Consider the following 23,630-nt stretch of genomic DNA (forward strand, 5'->3'; position numbering starts at 1 on the left):
AAACATGCCATGCGACCTTAAACTTCCACGCTTCATCTTTTCCTTGCTTCTATAGAGCCTTTGAGAGAGGGAAGTACCTTAATGGGGCCCACGATCCGAATTTCAAAGTAGTGATTGGAAGACATTACCACGAACCCCCTAGTATTTGCATTTCTACACTAGTCACCCTTTTTTAAAGAAAAGAGCTGACTAGATAGTTTGAATGACTTGTAATACTTCCTTAGGATGATATATTCATACAAATGTCTTAGACCCTCACAACTTAATGGCGTCTAGTCATTTGAAATTTAGAAGTTCAATACGAATCAATTGTATAAGAACCAATCTTTCATCGATTTATTTTACGTGCAACACTTATAGGAGTTCCACAAACAAGTTTATATTTTTTTGTTTGCAATCTTATATAAATTTATACCTATAACTGGCAAACTTAGAAAACCTATATAGATAAATCATTTGCTCCAAATCTTGCAAACCTTCATCACATCCATGAAATCTGAATGACTCCACTTGCAATTCAGCTAGGACAAATTTCTAACTACCGAAAACAATCTTCACCATAGGGTTCTCTATTGGAGGGGTTGAAAACTTGAACTACCCCAACTCCTACAAAGGTTTTAATCAAAATAAATAATCCAAAATGATTCAAATGAGTCACTTCAACCTTTTTATAACTTTCTGGGGGAACTTTCCAAAAAATATAATTTAAAATCACTGTATAATTAATAATCGTTTTTTGCTTCATAAAGAGACTTTATTTCATTTTAAAAGTTTTCGGACAATTTAATCACTAATAATTCACCTTATTGAATAATTAAATAAGTTGTCTTTTAATTTTTTTTTGACAACTCAGTTTAATTAATTAATTATTAAATTGTTTTCCGCCTAATCCAGTGAAGTAGCAGAAAACAAGGAGGTTGCTTGAAGGTGAATTCAGAATGCACCAACACATGTATAAGCTCACTAGAAATCCAACTTAACAAAAATTGCCACTTTCTATAAATAGAATATTTTTCCAAGAAATTTGGAAAGCACTTGAAATGTTGAAGCTACTCTTGGAAAGCAACAACATACTCACCTTGATCGTCTGAGCACAACATCATTAATTGCAATCCATTCTGAAATGGTTGGCACTCTTCAAGAGAGTTGGCACTGACATAGATGCTAGAATGACCATAACTGGGGACATTACACAATTCCTTATTGGAAAGAGCTGGTTATTGCATTGACTATGTTAAGTAAGGGGTTCAAGGCCCAAAACAATTATGAATTTAGTGGCCCATTATTAGAGGGTGAGTTCCAAAACATATATGAACCAGTAGAGGTTTAAAAACAGATTTGGAAAAGCAATGGGTGCTGTATTTTTTTGATGGGTGGATAGATGCTATGATAGTCACTAACTTCTTAGTGGTTTCAAGGCAACAGTGGGTTTTTATAAAGTCAATTGATGTCTCAAGTGAAGTAAGAAATGCCGAGGCCTAGTATAGCTTGTTGGATGAGGTGCTGATGGAGGTAGGAGTGGATAATGTCATTCAAATAGTTATTGACAACGTATTTGCATATATGGTAGCTGGTATACTAGTAGAGGCAAGGCACCCTACATTATTTTGAAGTCATTGTGTTGCACATAGTCTTAACCTTCCCTTGAGGACATAGAGAAATTAAGTTGGGTGAAGAATGTAGTGGAAGATGCAAGGAATATTACCAAATATATTGGCAATCACACATGGGTTATAAATTTCATGATAGAGCACACTAATGGCAATGAGCTTATGTGTTTGGAAGTCATATGCTTTGTCACTAATTTCCTTACCTTGTAGAGTATAGCAACTACATTGCCCAACCTTAAGAGCATTATGTGAGTGAAAGGTGGTTGAAGAGTCCTTATTGTAGGAAGGATGAAGCAAAGAGGGTTGTGAAGACCATTTTTGATGATAAATTTGTCAATGCCATGGATGAGATCATCAAGGTAAATTTTTGGTCAATTTTATTTATTTATTTTAACAATGTTACAAGTTTTGGTAATTTTTTATTTTTCTGGTTATAGTATTTAAAATTTCTATTTATTTATTTATTTTCAACAATGTTACAAGTTTTGGTAATTTTTTAATTTTCTGGTTATATTTTTAAAAATTTCTATTTATTTATTTAAATTTTATAATTTTCTTTTCATTCACTCTTTTGTTTTCGGTGTTATAATTGTTAGTTGGGGTTTTGTAGCTGGTAAATGGAGACAAATACCCTATAGGGTATTTATTTGAGGTCATGGATAGATCCAAAGAAGTAATTCAACATTTATATCGATAAAACCAAATATGAATCTATATTACGCATTATTCATTCAAGGTGGAACCGATAACTCCATCAACACATTCATTTTGTTTCCTAATTTTTGAACCCCAATTTGCTCTTCTCCTCTTCCTCAAGTAAATGTAGAGGTTATGTTTGGGCTCAACACATGTACTGAGAGGTTGATCTTTGATGATAACCTTCAAGATCTTGTAAATGATGAATTACATAGTTATAAGAGGGAAGAGTGTCGTTATTTTCTTTAACTTTATACATTTGTGTGAGAGTTATGGTGAGATAAAAAAGATATTATGTTTTATTTAGTTTAGAATTTATTTAAACTTTTAAAATTACTAAAATTCTTAATTTTTAACAAAGTTATGTCATCCTTGTAGATATGTAATGGGAAGATTTTGGTGGCATGATACTCAATCTTCTAAAAGGCTTGCCATTTACCTATTATCCGAGCTCTATAGCATTTCTAGTTGTGAGTGCAATTGGTGTGTTTTTGAGGCCATTCATACAAAAAAAGCACAACAAATTGACTTCAAAGTGCTTGAATGATCTTGTCTCTATGCAATACAACCTTTGATTGCATGAAAAGAAGGTATAGGGGCAAGATACAAATCATGTACTTGACCTCGATGACATTGATCTATTTAGATTGGGTTGCTATGTTTGAGGAAATGAATGCACTGTTTACTGCTGATGAGTTTGGTGAATTTGAGAGGGATGAATTTGAATGGCAAGTAAATGGTCTAGCATATGAGGCTTTAGAAGGTGAGATTCGCAAGTCATAGGGGTGAGTTCGCTATATATATAACTTTCTCCTATGCTTGAGGCTCCTGTTGAGAATACCATAGCTATACCATTCACTTCCATGACACCCACACAGTGGCAAAAGAATTTTCTAAGCTTTAGTTGAAGAAATTTATGATACGTATTTTTAGTTGATATTGAAACTAGAAGTTTACATGTATTGAACCTCTAAACTCATTTTTGGTTTATGAAGTAATGGAAATTTAATTTTGATCTATATATGAAGAAAATCAGCAAAATGCATTATTTTAAATCCTATTTTAAAAATTAATGTACTTTTTAGTGTTCAATAAATTTTCTGATTTTTTCAGAGTTTTGCTGGGTCCCAAGTTTTCAATTTTTTTTGGATCAGCTGAGTAATTGCCGAGTGTGAATTTTCAAACTAAAGTAGCAGCTTTAATTTATTTTTGGAAGCTCTATCAAAATTTTACTTTTTATAGTTTCGAGTCTGGGGTGCCCTCTTCACTTGCACGTTCGGTTTGCCAAATCAAATGTAGGTCTTTTTACTTTGTTTGTGATTAACTTTTTAATGGGTGGCAATTTAGTAGATATGCCAAATCAAATGTAGGTCATTGCAGATATGACATTTCCTTCTGAGGTAGATTTCCATCCAGATGATTTTGTGTTTTAACTTGTATGTTCCATGTATGCCTAGTAATATCTGTAGATGCTTGCTGGTTTCTTCATTTTTCTTAGAAATTACTGAATTATATAGAAAACTGCCAGATATCCTCAATACAGTCCCAACATACTCTGTATTGCTTTTCTGCAATTGTTGAATTGAAATATTTAGTATGTAATGATACTGCACTTGGGAGATTTAAAATATGTATGTTTTGCCTTAAATTAGCTCAAAAAATTAAAAAACGCTACTAAGTTAGTTTGATTAATTGATTATCTTATCATGCCTGAAAGTAAGCCAGGATGTGCCTTTCAAAGTCCTACAATGGATTCCTTGTCCTTCCATTGGTATTGTAAACATGCATGCAACTAAGTTTAGCTTTTATCATCCTCAGATAAGCTATTTCCAATGCTTTATTAGATTTATGAGCACAAAATGGATAATCAACTTATATTTTCTGAATCTTAACATCATGTATTGCCTTTTGCTGCAACTCAAATATGGAATAACAAGCCCCTATTCTAGATTATTGCATTTCTCATAGTCTACAGGAAACTTTGCTTCAATGGCATGGACCCTGTCTCTCTAATCTTTTCCAAAATTGCATCTCGGTAACCCAAACCATATCCCACATCTACTGGTGACTTTGTTTTTTGTCCCCTGAAGCTCACAATACAATCATTTTGCAAATTGTTTGGATATCTTTTAAATTGTTTGGAATCTTTTAGGCTCCTAGATTTTATATATAATTTATTTATTTGGAGAGTAGAGAAAAAAATTTAGGAGTATATTCTGTTATTCTGAGCAAGGTGCAGTACATTTTCATAAATCCCTTCACCTCTGCATGCCATCTTTGTTTTCTTGGTGGTTGTTGATTAATTGTGAAAGCTTGTCTGGTGTGCAGAATTGAATTTGGTTCACTCAGTTGATTTACATATTGGCATCATAAAGTCTAAAAAAATTCCAATTATTTTACTGGTTATGTTTGATTATATTGTACTTGGATAACTTATTCAGATTCGGAGCAAGGTTTATGTTGCAACTACAAGCGGAAGAGTGACAGCAGTAAATTTAGAGGTATCTTTGAAGTTTCAATTTTGTCTTTGACTTGAACACCTACATTATTGTTTTCATGATAGAATTTAAATCGTTTATGATAAACTTTGCATACAAGATGCTATCTTAGAACAAGAAGTTTATGGGCTTTAGGCATTAGTAATTTACCAATTATTTTCACTCAAGTAGACTATTTAGAGTAGTAATAAGTAAACTAATTTTTGACATGCTAGTTGAAATATGTGTAATATTAATCATGTGTAGTAAATCTAAGTGACATATTCCAGCAAATTTTGAACAATATCTGCTTAATTGAATTATTTACTCTAAATTTGAAATGTAATTCCTTTTTTGATTTCTTTGCTATGTTTATGAGCTTCAATTTTTTATAAATTGTCCTTTTGAGGAGCAATATGAACTTGCTTGTGGAAGTGTATTAAAGATATACATCTAATAAATTATAGCAAACATATCAGAAATAGATTCTTGAACTTAGTTCTTGCATCTGCCATATATGTTGTTCATATTTCATGATAAATGTTTTCTGTCTGACATGGAATTCGACTAAGACTTTGAAGCCAGATAATATAAATTTCAGTTACATGGTATATGGCTGGTTGGTATTCTAATATAAAGTCTACTGTTGTTTTATTGGTTCTCTCATAAACTGCTTACATAGCTTGCAAATTCACATGTTCCCTTTTGAGATCTTATCTATTGTGAACTAGTTATGTGCTTAGCCTCATTTGGAAAAAGATCAAGATGATGTTTACATATAGGGGAATATTATATCTATTTGGTTCAATAACCTTTTAAACTTTTAATGGTTAAGAGTTTTAATCTTTCCCTTTAGGACACCGTAAAATGGAACAATGTTTAAGGTAAAACCTTTGTTGGAATTAGAACAAAAATCTAAACCCTAGAACTCTGAACAATTGGTTTTTAGCCTACAATTCAAACTAACCTAAAAAAAACACTTATCTTGTTGTTCTCGGGCAAAGGCACAAGGATTATCAACACTCCTATGGACCTGCAAAAATTTTATACTTTTTCTCTTGAAAGCTAGCACCTACAGTAGGTAATAAATACTCACACTTTCTAGTTAAATGCAGAGGCTAAAACATGCTAATACAACACAAAACTTGGAATTGGATTATTAGACACATGCATAAGATACAGTGAGTTGAATATCAAAGATTCACATGAAAAGCATTAAATACTCAAATCAACAAAGATTGCAATACAAAGCCTGCAATAATCTATAATGACCCAGACTTGGATTGTTCAAGATTTGTAGGTGATTCCATGGAATTTAAGATATAAATGAAAATGATATCAATCTCTTTGATGAATGTGATGTAATATATTTGCTAAGTAATCGACCTTATAGTAGATGTTGATTTGTACCAAGATTGGTACTAAAGACTCCTATAAATATTATAGGCGACAAGTCTGATATCAATTCTGATCTCTTATTAAGCAGAGGGTCTGATTAGACTCCTCAAAGATAATTGTTATGCAACGAGTCTGCATAGGCTATCTACCATACTTAACCTGCTATTAGCAACTAATCTGGTCACCTAAGATCTGATCTTGTATGTAGATTTAGAAAATGGAGATCCTTGTATGGATTGCCGTCCTTGTGCACTGTCTTTAGATACCTGTGTTCCAGTAGATTTGGGTCTGCTTTTATAAAGATTCATATCACCTGAATGTGGCTGAGCACTGTCTTTAGATACCTGTGTTCCAGTAGATTTGGGTCTGCTTTTATAAAGATTCTTATCACCTGAATGTGACTGAATTCTATTATCGATTTGCCTTTCCTGAAAATAGCCTTATAAACATGCACTGGATTAATGCATTTTGTGATTCATGTATTATAGGCTTATGCATCTATTGCCATGCCATTGGTGGGAAGTAGACCGCCTTATTTGGCTGGTTGAAGGTTCCACGAAGCACCGTCTAGTCTGATTCCAATATTAAATTAAGAAATCTTCACACCTCTGTTGTGAGTCACAATACTCCTCTAATAGTTATCAATCATGTCCCCTTCCTAACACCGATGTGCTCTAGCAGGGTTAGCCTATTGACAGAAGTCCCCATAGGCTAATACAGTGGATAGGGGACTTACATGGTGGAACAGGAGACTTTGGGGAGGCATATGAGTCGTTTTTGGATCTTTGAGCCAGTTTCCTATTTTTTAGGAAGGGCTCCTTTTTTTAAGGGAGTGACTGTTAGTTCACCCAGAGCTTGGGTAAGCATAGTAGGAGACACTGGGAGCATCCCCAATTTTTCGGGAACTATCTCCTAAATTTTAGGGAGGTTCCTATTTTTTAGGAGCAAACTGGTAGTCACCAGTAGATCCACCAGGATGTTGGGAGGATTGTCAGGGAGCCAGTGGAGTGAATTTCAGTGACTAGGGACGCTTCCTTAGTCTTTGAGGAAGATCCTTGATTTTTAGGGGAGACTGGCAGTTGGAGCTCTACGTCCAGTCATCACCCCGGGTACCAGTGGCACCATCAGTTTCAGTTTGGGGGTGATTGGGTGTGATTTCAGGGAATAATTTGAATATTTAGATAATAACTTTAATATCTTCATTTATTTAAATAAAATGCCTAAATAAGGTTATTATATTATTATAATAATAAAAGGGCCAAGTGGACCCCCTTGGGAGTCATGATGCCTAGACACATAATGTTGTTTTTTAAAAACAACTTAATGCAATGAACAAAAGTCTTCCCCAAGAAGGTTGGAACGCCTTGGAGAGGAGAGTATTCCATGGCACAAACCCAAGAATATGCCAAAGATATGCTTCTAAGGGAAAATTCGATCCATGAAGGGAATAAAGTGATTTTGGTTGGGGATTTTATCGTTATGGAATTCACTTTTTATAGCAGCAGCTTGTATTGGAGCCTTGAACAGGGTTTTCAGCAGTAGATCAGAGCTTCTGAGAATGTACACTCAGAAGTTTGAATGTCTATAGGTGTGTGAGACCATCTAAGAGTATTCTATAGGGAAATTCCTTATTTATCAGCTTATTGGTAAAAGAAGCAGTGGATCAGTTGGTATGGAGAGCAGAATTGAAGAAGTAAATTGCAGATTGGGGTTGTTTAAGCATCAAGCATTCATATTTATCAGCATTCTCAGCCTGTCGCACCCCAATTTGAGAAGTTACAGCAAGACTTTAGTTGGGCACAGGGTTTCAGACCCATAAGGTGCTGTCTCAGACCTCCAAAAACAGATTGATCATCTGATCATAACCTAGAGAGGTTATTTATGGTGGTATTACAATCGCTAGGTGACTGTTTTGCTGCCTCAGATATATATCAGACCTGTATTTGCGTTATCCGGATATGTAATGGTATCTTATATGCAAATAAATATAAAAAATAATTTGTCTTTGCTGTAATTTACCTTCCCATACTTTCAATTCCAGTTTGTGTCTCTTGTATTTCTCATTTTATCTACAAGCATCAGCATAAACCAAAAAACACAAAAAATAAAAAAACTCAAAAACCAAAAAATCAGAAAAATCAGAAAAAGAAACAAAAATCAGATTTACAAATCAGTTGTGTTACTGTGATCCGAGGTGGGTCACTACACTATGAAGGCACATGATGTGAGGAGTTGTATCTCACACAGCCATGTATCTTGCAAACATTTAATTAATTATATTGCTAATCAGACATCATCCTTTGTTTACTAACAATATTAATTAATTGACCCTTGACGGACTTATGTTTTTGTTTACCGATACAACTGATAAATTAAATACAGGGAATCATAATGTACATGACAATGCATATCAGACACAACAGTAAAATATATCTTTATTCCCACATGCAATTATTACACAGAAGAGACCAGAGATGGTTGGCGAAGGATTACAATAGACTCAACTATCCTGTACTACCTTCCTTGGTGGTACACAACATATTTAAAGGACCCAACGGTTGCTGAGAGTTACACAACTGTCAACCAACCAACACATTAACCACCCGAGAGTGACAACCCACTTAATACAAACAATTAATACATTGGTAGATAACAAATATTATCGAATATAACCATAGGCATTTTATGCCGACTACATCACCCCCCCAAAAGAAAAAAGTCATCTTCCAGATGACAAGTAAACATCAAGTAATATTTGGAAAGACTAATGACAAGAGTGTAGGTAATGACTTGTACTAGACAACCCCAACTTGTAGTGTACCTGCCAAATCAAATGGGGGTTTGGGGGTTACGCCCCCAATGGGGTCAAGGGGCAGTGCTGCTTGCGGGGGTTTGGGGGCAGCGCCGCTTGTGGGGGTTTGGGGATAGTGGCCCTAGCGGGGTCAAGGGGCAGCGCCCCTTGTAGGGTTGAGGGGTAGTGCCCCTCGCGGGGTCCCAGGGCAGCACCAACACCAAATTACAACCTTCAAAACCACATAGAACTCCATGGTGCACATGATTTTTGTGATTTTTTAATATGCCAAAAACATTGTTGATGAAGCCAAAGAATAGAGATTTCGCTCCTACCACATGCTTTTGACCATGTATGACTTCCTTCACCTCAAGAATGGCCTCATACGCATCACGTATGACCAAATCTGGATGCACTCTTTGCATGGTTTGATGCTCATGTAAGGTTCCGTACGAATTGATCCCTTTGACGTATGGACCACCTTCCACTCATACCTGTGTTCGTACGGCTATGTTGTTCATGTACAGGTTAATGGTGTTCATGTACAGGTTGATGGTGTTCATGTACAACTCTTTTATTGCAGCCTTGTATGACGTACCAGTTCTTCCTCTGTGCGGTATGACTTCCTCTGCATATGGCCTAACCTCTATGTACGGCTTGACTTCAGTGTGGCATAAGGTCTAGTTCGTGTAGCGTACCTCCTAGCATGTACAAAACCTCCTTGTGTGGTACCTGTTTTTTCTCCACATACGACATTCGTGCTTCCTTGTACGACATGTTCAACTTGATGCATGTCATGCGGCTTCATCTGGTACAAACTTCTTGCATTGCTTCTGTACAACTTGTCTATCCACCACCCCGTATGGCTTGCACTTCCCTTGTGTGATTGCCCACAATGATTTCTCACCCTATACAGCCTTGGTTGTTCTTCCACGTATAGACCAAAAGAATTCCTATGCCGTACAGTGTACAAACTTAACTCCTCACACTCCCCTCATCCGTATGGACTTTCTTGCAACAAGAACAACATACGGATGTCTATGCTCCCAACCTTGTACAAATGTCTCTTAACTCGGTATAGTTGTCGTACTGGCACAATGTCATATGGATGTCTAGTGTTTTTCTTCCATACAAACTTCTACTCATGTGCAGTAACCTTCCGTATGATAGTGGTTGCCTTCTCTTTGTGCAGACTCTTTTCCCTTGTATAGTCACTTCTTCCTGCATACAGAGTCCTTTCCACCATACTGACACTCTTCTGCTTCTTGTCTCCGTACGATTTCACATTTGCCCTTATTCTCCTTCGTGCAATCTTCACTCCCCGTACGAGAGGCTGACTATTGTATGGATTGGTCTTGCTGATGTGCTTGTTGCCTTCTGCATGTGGGTTCCATACAATGTACGAACAACTCCTATCTTCATGTGAATTCCGTATGGTGTACATATAGTTTCTTCTTCCTCTTGCATATAGATTCTCCTCTTCGTACCCCCTTAGCCCATACGGCCTCTTCTTTCCTGGCCTACTTCGTACAACGTACTACTTTCGTTCGCACAAAATGCTCCTTCTCTATCCTCTATACAACCTATTTAGTTTAATGCTGGTAGCATATGGTTTCAACCCATACAACCCACCCTCATGTCTATATAGCATGTCCCACAGTTTCTTCCTGTGACTTGCGTACGGTTCTTTTTTTCTGTTCCCTGCCTGCGTCAATACTCTTCTTTGCACTTCTACTTTTGGTAAAGAGACATGACTTTAGATCAATTTATGAGGGCCTCCATCCTTAAAGGTCTTTTTCCTTCCATTTTCCATCTCAGTAGTGTTAGATGTATCATTCATATCTTTACATGCTTTCATTAGTTGCTCTCCACCAAGAGCTGTAACTTCAAGAAAATTACAAGTTGATAGAAGTAACTCGTAGTCCTCTATTTGCCAGTGGAATAATCCATTTAGGGAACTTGTCTTACCTTCAAAGCAATCTTCCAGTTCGAGCACCCCTTTATCATTGGGTTCCATGCCTTTCTCCCTTTGTCCATTTTAACTCTCCACCCTTGGACTCTGAGTCGGAGGATGCTAGTTCTTCACTCACATCTTGGTTCCTCAAGTCAATGACGTGCTTCCTCCCATCACTCTCGATCGAGAGTGTGTTCCGCTTCCAATTATGATTTGCCTTGGCAGTAATCAACCATCCCCTTCCAAGGAGTGCATCGTACGCCTTCTTTTGCAATGGGATGACTATCAAGTCCAAGAAAAATTGTTGTGTCCCAATCATTACTTTTTGTGCCATCAATGTTCCCAATGGCTGGATGCCATGCTGGTCGACACCTACGAAGTGGAAGGTTGGTAGCTAGAGCGTTTGCTTCCCCAGACACTTCCAACTGTCTTTTGGTAGTACGTTTACTCCCAAGCCTCCATCGACAATGGTGTTTGTCAACTTCTTCCCCATTATTTCCATCTTGACGACCGCCGACTTCCTCTCGATGCTCACCGTCAGCAACATTGGATCACTAGCCTCATTCCCGTCGGGTGGTGGTTTTCTCGTCAGTTCCTCCTCTTGTGGCTTAGATTGTTTCTAGATGACTCTGTCGTCACTGACTGTGTTGGCAATTGCCATTCTCACTTGTGACATAGTTCGAAGAAGGTTTGCCACCTTGATGGGTATGGTTGTCTATAGCATTTGTCGAACTATGTTCTTCTCCGACTCTTGTAAGCAGTTTCATTGGAGGTTACTTGTTCCTTCGCCAGCACTTGTTCTACTTTGGCTCTAGCTTCTCGGAGTCGTTCCTTCTGCATACAAGCATCCAAGTACATTGCCTTCTTCATCTGTGCTCTCGTGATTGCCAGAACTACATTGTCTTGTTTGTTTACATCCAGCATATTAATATTCTTCGGCTTCAGACAGTTGGTGTCTTCATGGTCACTTGGTCCACACCATTTGCACAATAATTGTACATTGTCTTTCTTGTTTTGGTAGTCTCTTGCAAATTGTCTCCATTTGCTACATTGTTGGCACTATATGATAGGATGTCCTCTGGAATCGTACTATATTTGATTTCGCCCTCGTTGATTTCTATAACTGCCTAGCAATGCATTCTGTGGTTTTGATGGGCTAGATTCCTCCCATGTGAAGAGTACTTGCGCAGTTCTAGTCTTCAAATTACATGGACACTCCTTGATTGAATGCCCCAACACTTGTCAAATCTCACAAAACATATTTCTATGATAATTAACTTTCGTGTGCCCATTGCTTTTGCATTTAGTACACCATAGTTCATTACTTTCTTTATTGGTTCCTTTCTTAGCCTTGAATTCTTTCATCATTCTCAACATATCTCATGGAAGGGCTTGTACGGTTTTGGATTCTTCGTCATTGCTACCTTCGGTGCTCTCGTTATCGTTTGTCTTCCTCTTCCCTCGGGAGGAGGTTTTGTTTTCACTCTTGATGTCCATAGCCTGATTGTAAGCATCTGCGTACGAGGATGAAGGCACTACTTTCATCTTCTTTCACAGCAAAGGGATGAATCCCTCGGTGAACCACCTCTTCTTCAACCCATCGGCTGGCTAGTTCTCCATCTTGTTCAACAGTTGTTTGAGCCTATGGTTGTAAACACGTACACTCTCATTTTTACCCTGCTTGGTATTATAGATTTCCACTACAATCTTGTTGTCATCCCTTAGGAGTTTGAACTCTTCCTCGAGCGCCTTCTTTAGGTCAGTCCATCCCACCTTGTGCTTAGCGTCAAGGTCTGTGTACTAGTCAATGGCAATCCCCCGAAGGATGGTGGGAAATGCCTTCAGCCAGTTCTCCTTGTCATCTTGGCCGTTCACCTCCCATATTGTTATACATGTCTTGCAATGAGGTACGGGGTCCTCTAGTCCATCCCCTGTAAATTTAGGGAGTTTTTGCTTCTCCTGTGTTCATTTGTTTTCACTCGAAAGGTGCTGCATGTATTTGCCTTGTGTTTCAGACTTGGGTTGACTGTTTCGACCGCTACGTTCCAATGCTTTCCCTGCACTCTTGGCCATGTAGGCATCCTCTACACGTCCCCCTTCAGCATCCCCAACACTCTGAGTACTTCCAGGTGTGCTGAACCTAGGTGGACTGTTCCAACCGCTACGTTCTGGTGCTTTCCTTGCACTCTTAGCCATGCGTGCATCCTCTACACGTCCACCTCCAACATCCCAACACTCCGGGTACTTCCAAGCTTTGACTTGTCCGTGTGCTCCCTCCGGCCGAGGGTTGGCGGAACACTTAATCGCTTGGTTTTGACCACCCTGTGGTCTCTTCTCACCTTTAATGGAGTCTACGGGCATGAATCACTCAAGGCTGACCCGATTTCTTTTAAGGCAACAATGCCAAAATGTTTATTGCTACAACTAATAAATTAAAAACAAGGAATAATAATGTACTTGACAATGCATACCAGACACAATAGTAAAATATATCTTTATTCACACATGCAATTATTACAGATAAGAGACCAAAGATTGTTGGCCAAGGATTACAATAGACCCGACTATCCCATACTACCTTCCTTGGTGGTACATAGCATATTTAAAGGACCCAACAGTTGCCGAGAGGTACACAACCATCAACCAACCGACACATTAACTACCCAAGAGTGACAACCCACTTTATACAAACAATTAATACATTGACAGATAACAATTATTATCGAATATAACCTAGGTTTTTTATGCCAACTACAATCTTCCTTCTTGGTTAATGACAACTTAATCTTAACTATTTGATGTGTGTGACACCCATGATTTGCCATGCCTTGGGCCGATGGCAATGCCCTTTGTTGACTTGCTTCAGGAATCGAATGGGGACATTACAGTCTCCCCTCCTTGGAATTGATTGCCCACAAGTAACCTTAGATTAGGATGTTGATACCCGGATTCCAAATAAGCTTGTAGAATGCTCCAACACATATTTGTTGCTTCATTTTGTTGTTATTGAACTTGCAAAGTTTTTCATCCTCTATCATACTATGAAGCAATCCATTGCCATGCAATCTACCATAGTAATTCCCGGCTCCCAAGTTCTATGATTGTCTTCAATCTCGTCACAGCATTTGTGTAATGTCCCCTTTTTAGCTTGTTCCTATTTTTGAACGATTAGCCTATCATTCTGACTGTCGTAGGCTAATAATTGGGGGATAGAGGGTCTCTGAGGTAGAGGCTTGGTTAATGGAGGTTCTTGTCTTCTCCAAAACTCAGTATGTTCCAATTTGGTCTTTGTTTGGCTCAGATTGGACTTCGTTTGGGCTCAGTTTCATATACTTACTATTTATAGTAAGTTAGGAGACGATCGAGAGGGACCCTTTCTATTTTTTAGTAAGTTAGTGGGTTGGATAGAGGACAAAATGGTCAACTCCCTGGTGCAAACATAATAAAGAAATATTGATTATTCATGGAGTTATGCTTATTTGATTTTTAATAAAGTGATAACTTTATTAATAAATTTTATATTGAGGCTATTTAATGTTATGAGTTATTATTATTTCATAAAGGGTCATACTCATCATTAAAATGGGGCCTTGTTTTAATAAATTATTGAGCGCCCCAGCCAAGGAGGAAATTAAATGACAAAGTGCAAAATATAAAATTATATTATTAATGATTTATTAGAAGATTCTAGATGGCCAACTTCATAAGGAGGAATTAAAAGCTATGTTCCCCGAAAACGCGTTTCCGGCTTCAAGACACCTGTTTCGGAAACCCTTCTGCTTTTGGGGATGGCTAGAAACGTTTCCCAGCCATCCCCGATCCCTGAAAATTTTCGAAAACTGTCTCGGAAACTCGGGGACGGTCAACATTTTCCTTGGGGATCGTTGATCATCCCCAGGACGGCAAGGGACGCCCAAGCCGTCCCCTAGCTGTCCCGGGGACGGCTAGCTGTTTCCGTCTCATACAACAAAATAAAAAAAATAAAAAAAATAATTATTATTTTAAGAGCAATTAATTTTTTAAAAAAAAATTTGGATCCTTGATTGTTAAAGTAATTTTTTTGATTTTTTAAAAATTGCTTATATAATATTATAATTTTATTATTTATTAATAATTATTAATTTAATAATTATTAGTGCATAATAAATATTATAATAATTTTATAATTTAAAAATTACAAATTAATAAATTATAAATTTAATAAATTTAATTTATAATCTAGAGTCTGCAGAAAAGTTAATAAGTTTATTAACTTTATTATTATCACCGGCGATATCATATAATATGATATCGATATAATATCATATGGGATAGTCACGCATAAGTAAAAAGAAAAAAAAAATGCACGGGAGGGAAAAATAAAAGGACAGGGACGACAGTTTGCAGACGGAAGGAGGAGGAGTTCAAGCAGGCTAGGGTTTGAACATAAGAAAAAAATTATTTTGAAAGTTGAAACTTGCAGCCTTTGCTTATTTAAATATTTTGATATATGAATCTATGATATGGTACTTGATAGTGTAACTTCTCATTGTTTCAATGAATTGTATCTATGAATGCATGAAATTGAAAGTTGAACTCTTATTTGATTCATTTGATCATGATTCATGATGCTATCCTATGTTCTTAATCTTATTCGTTTGATGCTATGTTCTTAGTTCTATGATGATTCGATGAATGATCGATGATATTAGTATATTATATTACATAATTAGAATTAGAATTAAGACTCTAATTTATAAATGTTATTATGTTGCTTTCATTATTCACACACACACACACACACACACACACACACACACACACACACACACACACACATAGACATCCCCTGTTCCGGGGAAATAAAAAAAGGCCCGGAAACCCGTTTCCTTGTTCCCCCGTCCCAGAAACTCGGGGTGACATAGATTAAAAATAAAGGAGTATTTATCCCACATTGAGCGTGGAGATTGATTTGGAGTTTGAGGAGTCTTTATAAACAAACCTTGTCTTCTTTCAAGAGCATGTTATGAGATTATTTCATTGAAGCTATTTCTCCATTGTTGGTGGAAATCAGTGACTGGATTGTTTTAAGGACGAAAACCCTTGGATTTGTTGGTGTTGGACGGAAACCCAAGCACCATTGTGAGGTGGTTTCACTAAGGAATCACTATGGAGTTTATTGCAGATTCTTAATTCATGCTTTTAGCATAATGGCAGCTAGGGTCTGCACACAAATTTATATTATCAGCTGCATATTTTTCCCAGAATGTTACAGCAGGGTTTGAGAGCAAATTAAAAGGGACAAACATTGTAGATTGAAGAACTCTTTACCAACAAGCGCACCATCAAGTATTTTCAACAACAAACTGCCATTACGTTCCAGGTTTCTCATTATATATTAACATCATTTAGTTTGGCACACTGTACTTGGCTTTGGCATTTGAAAATAAGGAGTTACAAGGTTGCACAATAATTGTTTGATGAAATGTCTTTGCTGTAGTTATTCATTTCAGCTTATATTCAATTACTAGTATGCATGCGAAGTCTTGTAGATATTAGTGGCAGCCATTAGTGCTCAGAAAATTTTGATAATAATTTGTGTAAAGCCAATAGTCTTGGCTATTTCTCAAGTATTTTGTAATCAGGACTGCAGTGAATAAATAAGTCTGCTGTGAGCTTTACATTTGCTGTCAAAAAGTGGTTTCATATCTGAGGTTGCATGCCAAATGTTCGACAAAATGTCATCTAGATGATTATGGTGTTTATATGCTTTATTAGTTGATAAATCATCTCATAAATTCATTGCATTACATCCATATATTCCTACAAGCAAACTGCATAACACGTAGAATTATACAACTGTCCAAGACCGCATACCACACAAGTTATTCAGTCTGAAACTAGAACAGCAGGTTATCAGGCAATTGTTTGTTAATATTCCCTATACTTTCAGTCATACAACAGCAGGGGATACTACAATTTGTGAAGAACTTCTTTATTCAATTCAAAGAGTGGGTTGTCATAAGTTGAATTAGCTTTAACTTTAAACAAAGGATTATTAACAAGCTGAAACTTATCCTTGTTTCCAAAATCAAATCTCTTTTTCCGAACTTACATTATCCGATTTCTTCGGACAATGTTTTGAGTCATAGGTCACATCTATGCTGTCCAATTCCTTAATTTCATCATTTCTTCCTTTGTCTTTTGACTCCTTGAGGTGTTTAGTTACTACATCTTGATTTTTTGTTTGTTGTAATGCTTGTTGACCATATATTAATTTAACTTTCCTTTGTTTGTATAAACCTAAGGCCTCGTGACTACTAGCTGCCAATCTTTTCAAACTCACTTCCTTTGGTGAATCATCTTCCAAGGTCTTCAATGCTATTGGTTGAGATTCTTGACTAGGTGAGTGTGTACAAAATTCCTGATGCAATATTTGAATCACAATTTTAAGTTTGGAAACTCATCTCTTGTTCATCTAAGTGTCCATGCCTTTGTGTGATTTTTTGCAAGTTCTTTCTTGCTTCAAAAGCTATCATCTTGGAATGTTTAGCTTTCTCATTCTACCATTCAGACAGTCGTAAAGTCCTCTCCACATCTTCAGCACTATCCATTAGTTTCCCTGGTTCTTTGCCTGCCATTGCTTCCATAAAGAGTTTTGTCATTTGCTTGTCTCTATCCTTTTTTGAATTTTGTGCTTTTGTTGACTCTTTTCTTTCCATTCTCTCTTTTGTGACCCATAACTGTCATTTCTCATCTTCAATGCCACAATTCTTTGTTTATTTTCCTCAAAGTGAATAGAGCTGTTGCACAATGCATCTTCTAATCACTTTCATTTGAAAGATTACTCCTCTCATCCATAACCATTGACTTATTAGTGGATACCATGTACTCCACAAGACGTGAAAAGGAATTATGATCGACATCCTTATCTCTAAATAGCTTTACCTAATCTGATTTATGATCACTAGATTCAATCCCTCCAATGTCATTCTCAATGCATGATCCTTGAGATGGAGTAAGAGCAATTTCAGGTTCAAAAGGAAATTCACATGCATTTTTTTTTATAGGATCCTTTTTATAGTCAAACCAAAAGCCTTCCATATCATTGAAATGAAAGAAGTCATCACCTATAGCAAATGTGTTGCCATTATCATTATTAGCTTGCTCCTCATGCATCAACTCTGCATTAGTGGCTGTCTAATAATCCTCATGACTCGAAGCACCCATTTCATTTGTAATTGAAGAAGTACATGAAGTTTTAACTATTTCCTTATTTTTAGAAATATTGGAAACCATTTCCTCTTCTTGAATCTCTTGAAATGATGACATGAGATTACGGGCAATTGTAAGCTCATCATTAGCACAACCTTCAATTTTGATAGTTGGATAGGTGATTGGGATATTTGTCAGTTTCACATTTCCAATCTGCAAGTTTACAACATTTAGTTCTTCTCTTGTGCATAATTTGTTCCTACTATTGTCATGATTTCTTGCACTAGAAGACACTTCTTCATTTATCTTAGCTCTTCTCCTAAGCTTAGTACTCAACTCACCCCATTTGGCTAGATTCCTATCACTCCTTTGGATCATTTGTTTCAATTTTAACACCAGTTCTTCAATTGTCCTCATCTTATACACTCTTATAGCCCATTGTGAGATCAATTTTGAATTCTCCCCAACAGGCTAGCAAGATTACTAGCTCTGATACCACTGTAATGACCCGAACTTGGATTGCTCAAGATTTGTAGGGTGATTTGCCACATAATTTAAGATATAAATGAAAATGTTATCAATCTCTTTGATGAATGTGAAGTAATATATTTGCTAAGTAATCAACCTTATAGTGGATGTTGATTTGGTACCAACCATTTGTACCAAGATTGGTACTAAAGATTACTATAATTATTATAGGCAGCAAGTCTAATATGAATTCTGATGTCTTATTAAGCAGAGAGTCTGATTACACTCCTCAAAGATAATTGTAATGCAATAAGTCTTCTTAGACTATCTACTATAGTTAACCTGCTATTAGCAATTAATCTGGTCGCTTAAGATCTGATCTTGTATGTAGATTTAAAAAATGTAGATCCTTGTATGGATCGCTCTCCCTGTGCACTCTCTTTAGATACCTGCATTGCAGCAGATTTGAATCTGCTTTTATAAAGATTCTTGCCAGTTGAATGTGACTGAATTCCGATATCGATTTGCCTTTCCTGAATATAACTTTATAAGCATGCACTGAATTAACGCTTTTTGTGATTCATGTATTTTAGGCTTATCCATCTATTGCCATGCAACTGGTGGGAAATAACTATCTTGTTTGGCTGGTCGAAGGCTCCATAGAGTACTGTCTGATCTGAGTCCAATCTTAAATTAATAAATCTTCATGCCTCTCTTGCGAGCCACAATCCTCCTCTAATAGCTATTGAAGGCACATGATGTGAAGAGCTGTATCTCACACAGACATGTCTCTTGCAAACACTTTATTAATTATGTCTCTAATTGAACTTCATGCTTTGTTTACTAACAACATTAATTAATTAACCCTTGATTGGACTTATGTCTTCCTTCTTGGTTAGCGACAACTTAATCTTAACTATTTGATGTGTGTAACGCCCATGATTTGCCATGCCTTGGGCTGAGGGCATTGTCCTTGGTCGAATTGCTTTAGGAATCAAATGGGGACATTACATAATCAAGCTACACTCAACTCACAAAAACACTTCATAAATTACACAAATGACTGAATAACAATTTTAGGAACAAGTACAAATTAAAATATTAATCCAAAAAGCCAAGTACACAAAGCAGTTATTTATATTTTGTTTACAATATTTTACATGCAGTTTATTCAAGATAAATAAAAAGCTTATTGAATTTCCTATGCTAAAAATAGTTTTATTGCAATCAAAGGGAGGTCTAATTACAATTTGTTTTTACAATACATGGTCTCAAAGAAGAAATATTGAGATAGGACCTCTTTTAATAGATCTACTAGAAGACCATCTAAAATGGGCTATCCTCCAATAATAGCAATGGCTATAAATAGCCAATCTGAAATGTTGGTGGCTTCTCTTAGTGTTTGTGACGTCGTCTTCAGTCTAATCATGAGAGGTCCCTAGAAGAAACTTGATACTATTGGTGTATGTTTTATCATATACCGAACATTAGAATAAAATATCCAAGGATACTCTATCCTCTCCTGAACAAAATCACTACTTGTGCCAAGATTGCGGCAAAGACCACAAGGTGACTCCAAGGTCTATATGTGCGAATGAGCTACTTTATGTTGGATAGCTTCCTTGGTGATGCATGCTGAAATACAAGGGGGACTTATGCTCAAGTATGTTGATCACAAGTTAAGACGTAGGCGACTTTAGCAATGAATGCTCTCTCTTTTTTTTTTTGTTTTTGAATTTTCAGATTTTGGACTTCCTCAAAAAAAGAATAAAATGGATAAGGGTTCAGAAGTTATATGCTACTTCTAAGCTATTCCTATGTACTCAAGAGACGGTAGAGATTGGGTGAAACCAATAACAATGCTTTGTTTCGCCACACTAGGACAACTACACAAAGCAAGTGCAATCTTCCAAGGGTGTGCACAACATTTTCATACTTGAATAATACCATCAAACGAACAATATTTACTCGAAGCAGAAGTTAGGCATCCACATTATAAGCTCAGGCTAACTTTACACATTGAACGGAAATATCCATCCAAAGAAAGTATGAGCAAGATTCCACCAATCTATACTATCAAATCCTTCATTCATCTAATGAACTTTGAAAGCAAATTTATTCTAAGTGAAACTATTTTATTGTTGAAGAAAGATATGCAACAATGCAACCACTTAATAATAATAAGATTTCAAAGCAAACAATTGCAAATGAACTTTTATTATTCAAGTAGCTCTAAGCAACAATTTCATAAACCTCTCCACAACACTGAAAATGAGAGAATGAGAGTTTATATAGAGTTCTAAGTAACAAATGAATGGCCAAGATCGATCTAAGATCAACTACTGAGATTAAGACAACACAACCCTAGATAGAGTCTCCAAAAATAAAACAAGAGACAAATGCATGCTAGACAAGTGGCGTGATTAGCCATCTCCTAGGAATGGACATCCTTATCCCCACGAGCAGCATTGCGTTTGATGAATCTGGACACAATTGAGTTGCCCTCTTCCATGTTGACAAGTGGTAGCACATTGATCCTCTATTCCCATCCGTCTAAATTATCTGCGCAAGTGACAAAAGCAATCTCCCACTCTAGCTCCTGTCTTTGGAAGGCATCTCGGATGGACAAGAATTTTGATGCCTTAGTTAAATTCTGCCTTAGGACTGGTCCAGTGACGAGGAAGAAAATCTCCTGAATTCTGAGCTTCAGGCTTTCTAGCTGCATATCATTTTCTCTGATTGTTTCCTTCTCAAGCACATCCGTAGCTATGAGGAGGAACTTATCCTGAATCTCTTTTATCTGTTCCTCGGCCTTGGCACTATCTGTCTTCACCTTCTCCAAAACTTTACTGCGAGCAACTAATGTTCAATGCCATGCATTAAAATCATAGGCAGCCCCTGCTGCAATTACCTCCTTATCAATCAGCTCTTGCTTATGCATGCCTTTCAATACTTTAAGGCATGGAATATCTCTCTCCTGAATATCCTAGAGGTCAGCCCATGTTTCCACCATGCTTGCAATTCTGGAGAGCAGGAAGGAGGTTTGTCCATGTGTCAGCCTTAATTTGTTCGCAAATGTTGCCTCTTCTTCTCTTTTACTTGCCATCCATTCTTTGGTTTCTCTTGTTGTTTTCTTTTCTTCTTCAAGATTTTCAGTGGCTTCTTGCGAGGATTTGAAAAGTAGAGGAGTTGTTGCATCGCCTTGGTTAAGTGGCTTGGTTAGGTGCTGAATGTATTCCTTTAGACGCTCAATTTCCTTCTTATATTCTTTTTTCTTTCTTACCTCCTTATCTATCCTTGCCTTCATGGAAGCAATTGAATTGTCTAAGTCTTCTACTTCTTGACCCTTTGTACTTGGTCCCAAGTCAAAAGTGGTGATCTCATATTCTGGGTGAGTTATATCATCCTTTGACTTGTTTACTTTCGATACAACAATATGAACTGTACGGTTGCCTGCTTCATCTCTCTGGATTGTGGAAAAATTCCTGGTGGGCTTCTCTACAGCAACTTCTCCAAATCTAGCCAAGAAATTGGTTGTGTCATCTTCTACTTCCTAAACTTCCACTGGTGCTTTTACTTTCAATCTTTCTTTCAACCAGTTAGGAACTGTGGGCTGCTCAATGCCTTCCTCTTCCTGATGATTTTCTTCACATGGTATATTCTGACCTCCTCGAAGAGCGAAAATCATTCTCTCTTGAAATTCATCACCTAGAATATCCAATTCATTATTTGACTCTAATATTTTCGTGCCCGTGGGAGATGGTGGTTCTTCATCTTCCTAATGGATTGACTCTTCATTTTCCCCATGAACCGGAGAAGGAATCTTTATCTCAGCCAATGATTCATCAAAAGATAATACATAGTTTTCATTCCTAGATGTGGTAGAACGGGACGGTCCTAGTCTCTGCTTCTTCTAAATAGGTCCTTCATTTATAACTATCTTGCCCTTTGTCCTTGAAGAGCTTCCAACTTCTTTCTTCTTTTTCCTAGAGTTAGACTTTCAATGGGTTCAACATTTTGAGATGCTTCTACATTTGAAGAATATGCTTCTATTTCACCCATTAGGTTATGAGTCAAAGTTATATTCTTTCGTCTTAACCCATGAGTTTGTTGATCGACCCACCACTTAGAATACTTAACCACTGGCCTCATTAAGGTAGCCAAATCTGCATGTTCCGGTTTAGACCATCTTATAGGAGGAAGAAGTGCATTCTCATCATAGCGTGGCTGAGTGTATTCTCCATCATCTTCCAGCTGATCTGGCACATGAAAAAGTTCAGTTGTTCTGATCAAGCTTACTGGTAGTCTGGACCATAGTCTTTTCTTGATGTCAAACTCATCAGCAGCATTTGCCCAAAAGTCTTCCAAGTCAACTCTATGTTTATACCTTTCTCCATTTACTGTCCCAATATTGTTGTGAGGGTCATAATCAACTCTAGACTGATAGATTGTGAAAGGGTACCATTGCATCTCAAGCTTGGCACTCTCAGCTGCTTGTGGCGTTGGACAAGACTCCAACATATTTCAGATGAAGGAAAGGAAATAGTTGCCTTCTGTTTTGCTCTTTGGAAGTTGTGATATGTCTCCAATTCTCTAAGGACCTCAAGCAAAACTATTCTGTTGGTAGGATAGATTGGAAGTGGGTATGGACAACCGGTAAAACCTTGAACTCTTATGTATGTAAATCTAGGAAACTGGATAAACCAAGATCCATACTTGCTTATCAAACTTTTAGCTTCTGGAGTTAACCTTTGATGGGTTCCTCCTTACAGTATTATGGTGATATACATCAAGAAAGCATCATTTGCCTGCTTGAAGTGGGTCTTTTGCTCAGCTGCAGTTGCGGGTAACAATCATAGGACTTGAACTCATTTTCAGCATTGCCGACTATGCCTTTGCAAATCAGTCTATATATCTATAGTATTTTTCCAGCAAGTAGACGATGTAGGAGCTCATATAAAAGGGCTTTGTCCTTTCCAAATTTCTTAGCTATTTGTCCAGGTTGTCATTAATTATTCTGGATTAATTGAACATCTTAACTC

The 23,630-nt window shown here is 37.0% G+C and overlaps 1 protein-coding gene across 6 annotated transcripts in view; it reads left to right on the forward strand.

The window, feature by feature from the left end:
* The window catches only part of LOC131069486 (putative acyl-activating enzyme 19), a 349,361-nt gene that overhangs the window by 184,277 nt on the left and 141,454 nt on the right, over positions 1-23,630 (forward strand). For all 6 annotated transcript variants that reach the window (XR_009112138.2, XM_058004939.2, XM_058004937.2 and 3 more), the window contains one exon: positions 4,748-4,807. Coding sequence is in view for 5 of the 6 variants with exons in the window: in XM_058004939.2 (XP_057860922.2) it covers positions 4,748-4,807 (60 nt within the window). In the remaining variant the exon portion in view is untranslated. The remainder of the gene's footprint in view (positions 1-4,747; positions 4,808-23,630) is intronic.

The sequence above is a fragment of the Cryptomeria japonica genome, chromosome 11, assembly GCF_030272615.1.
Source record: "Cryptomeria japonica chromosome 11, Sugi_1.0, whole genome shotgun sequence".
In the NCBI taxonomy this organism is placed as follows: domain Eukaryota; kingdom Viridiplantae; phylum Streptophyta; class Pinopsida; order Cupressales; family Cupressaceae; genus Cryptomeria; species Cryptomeria japonica.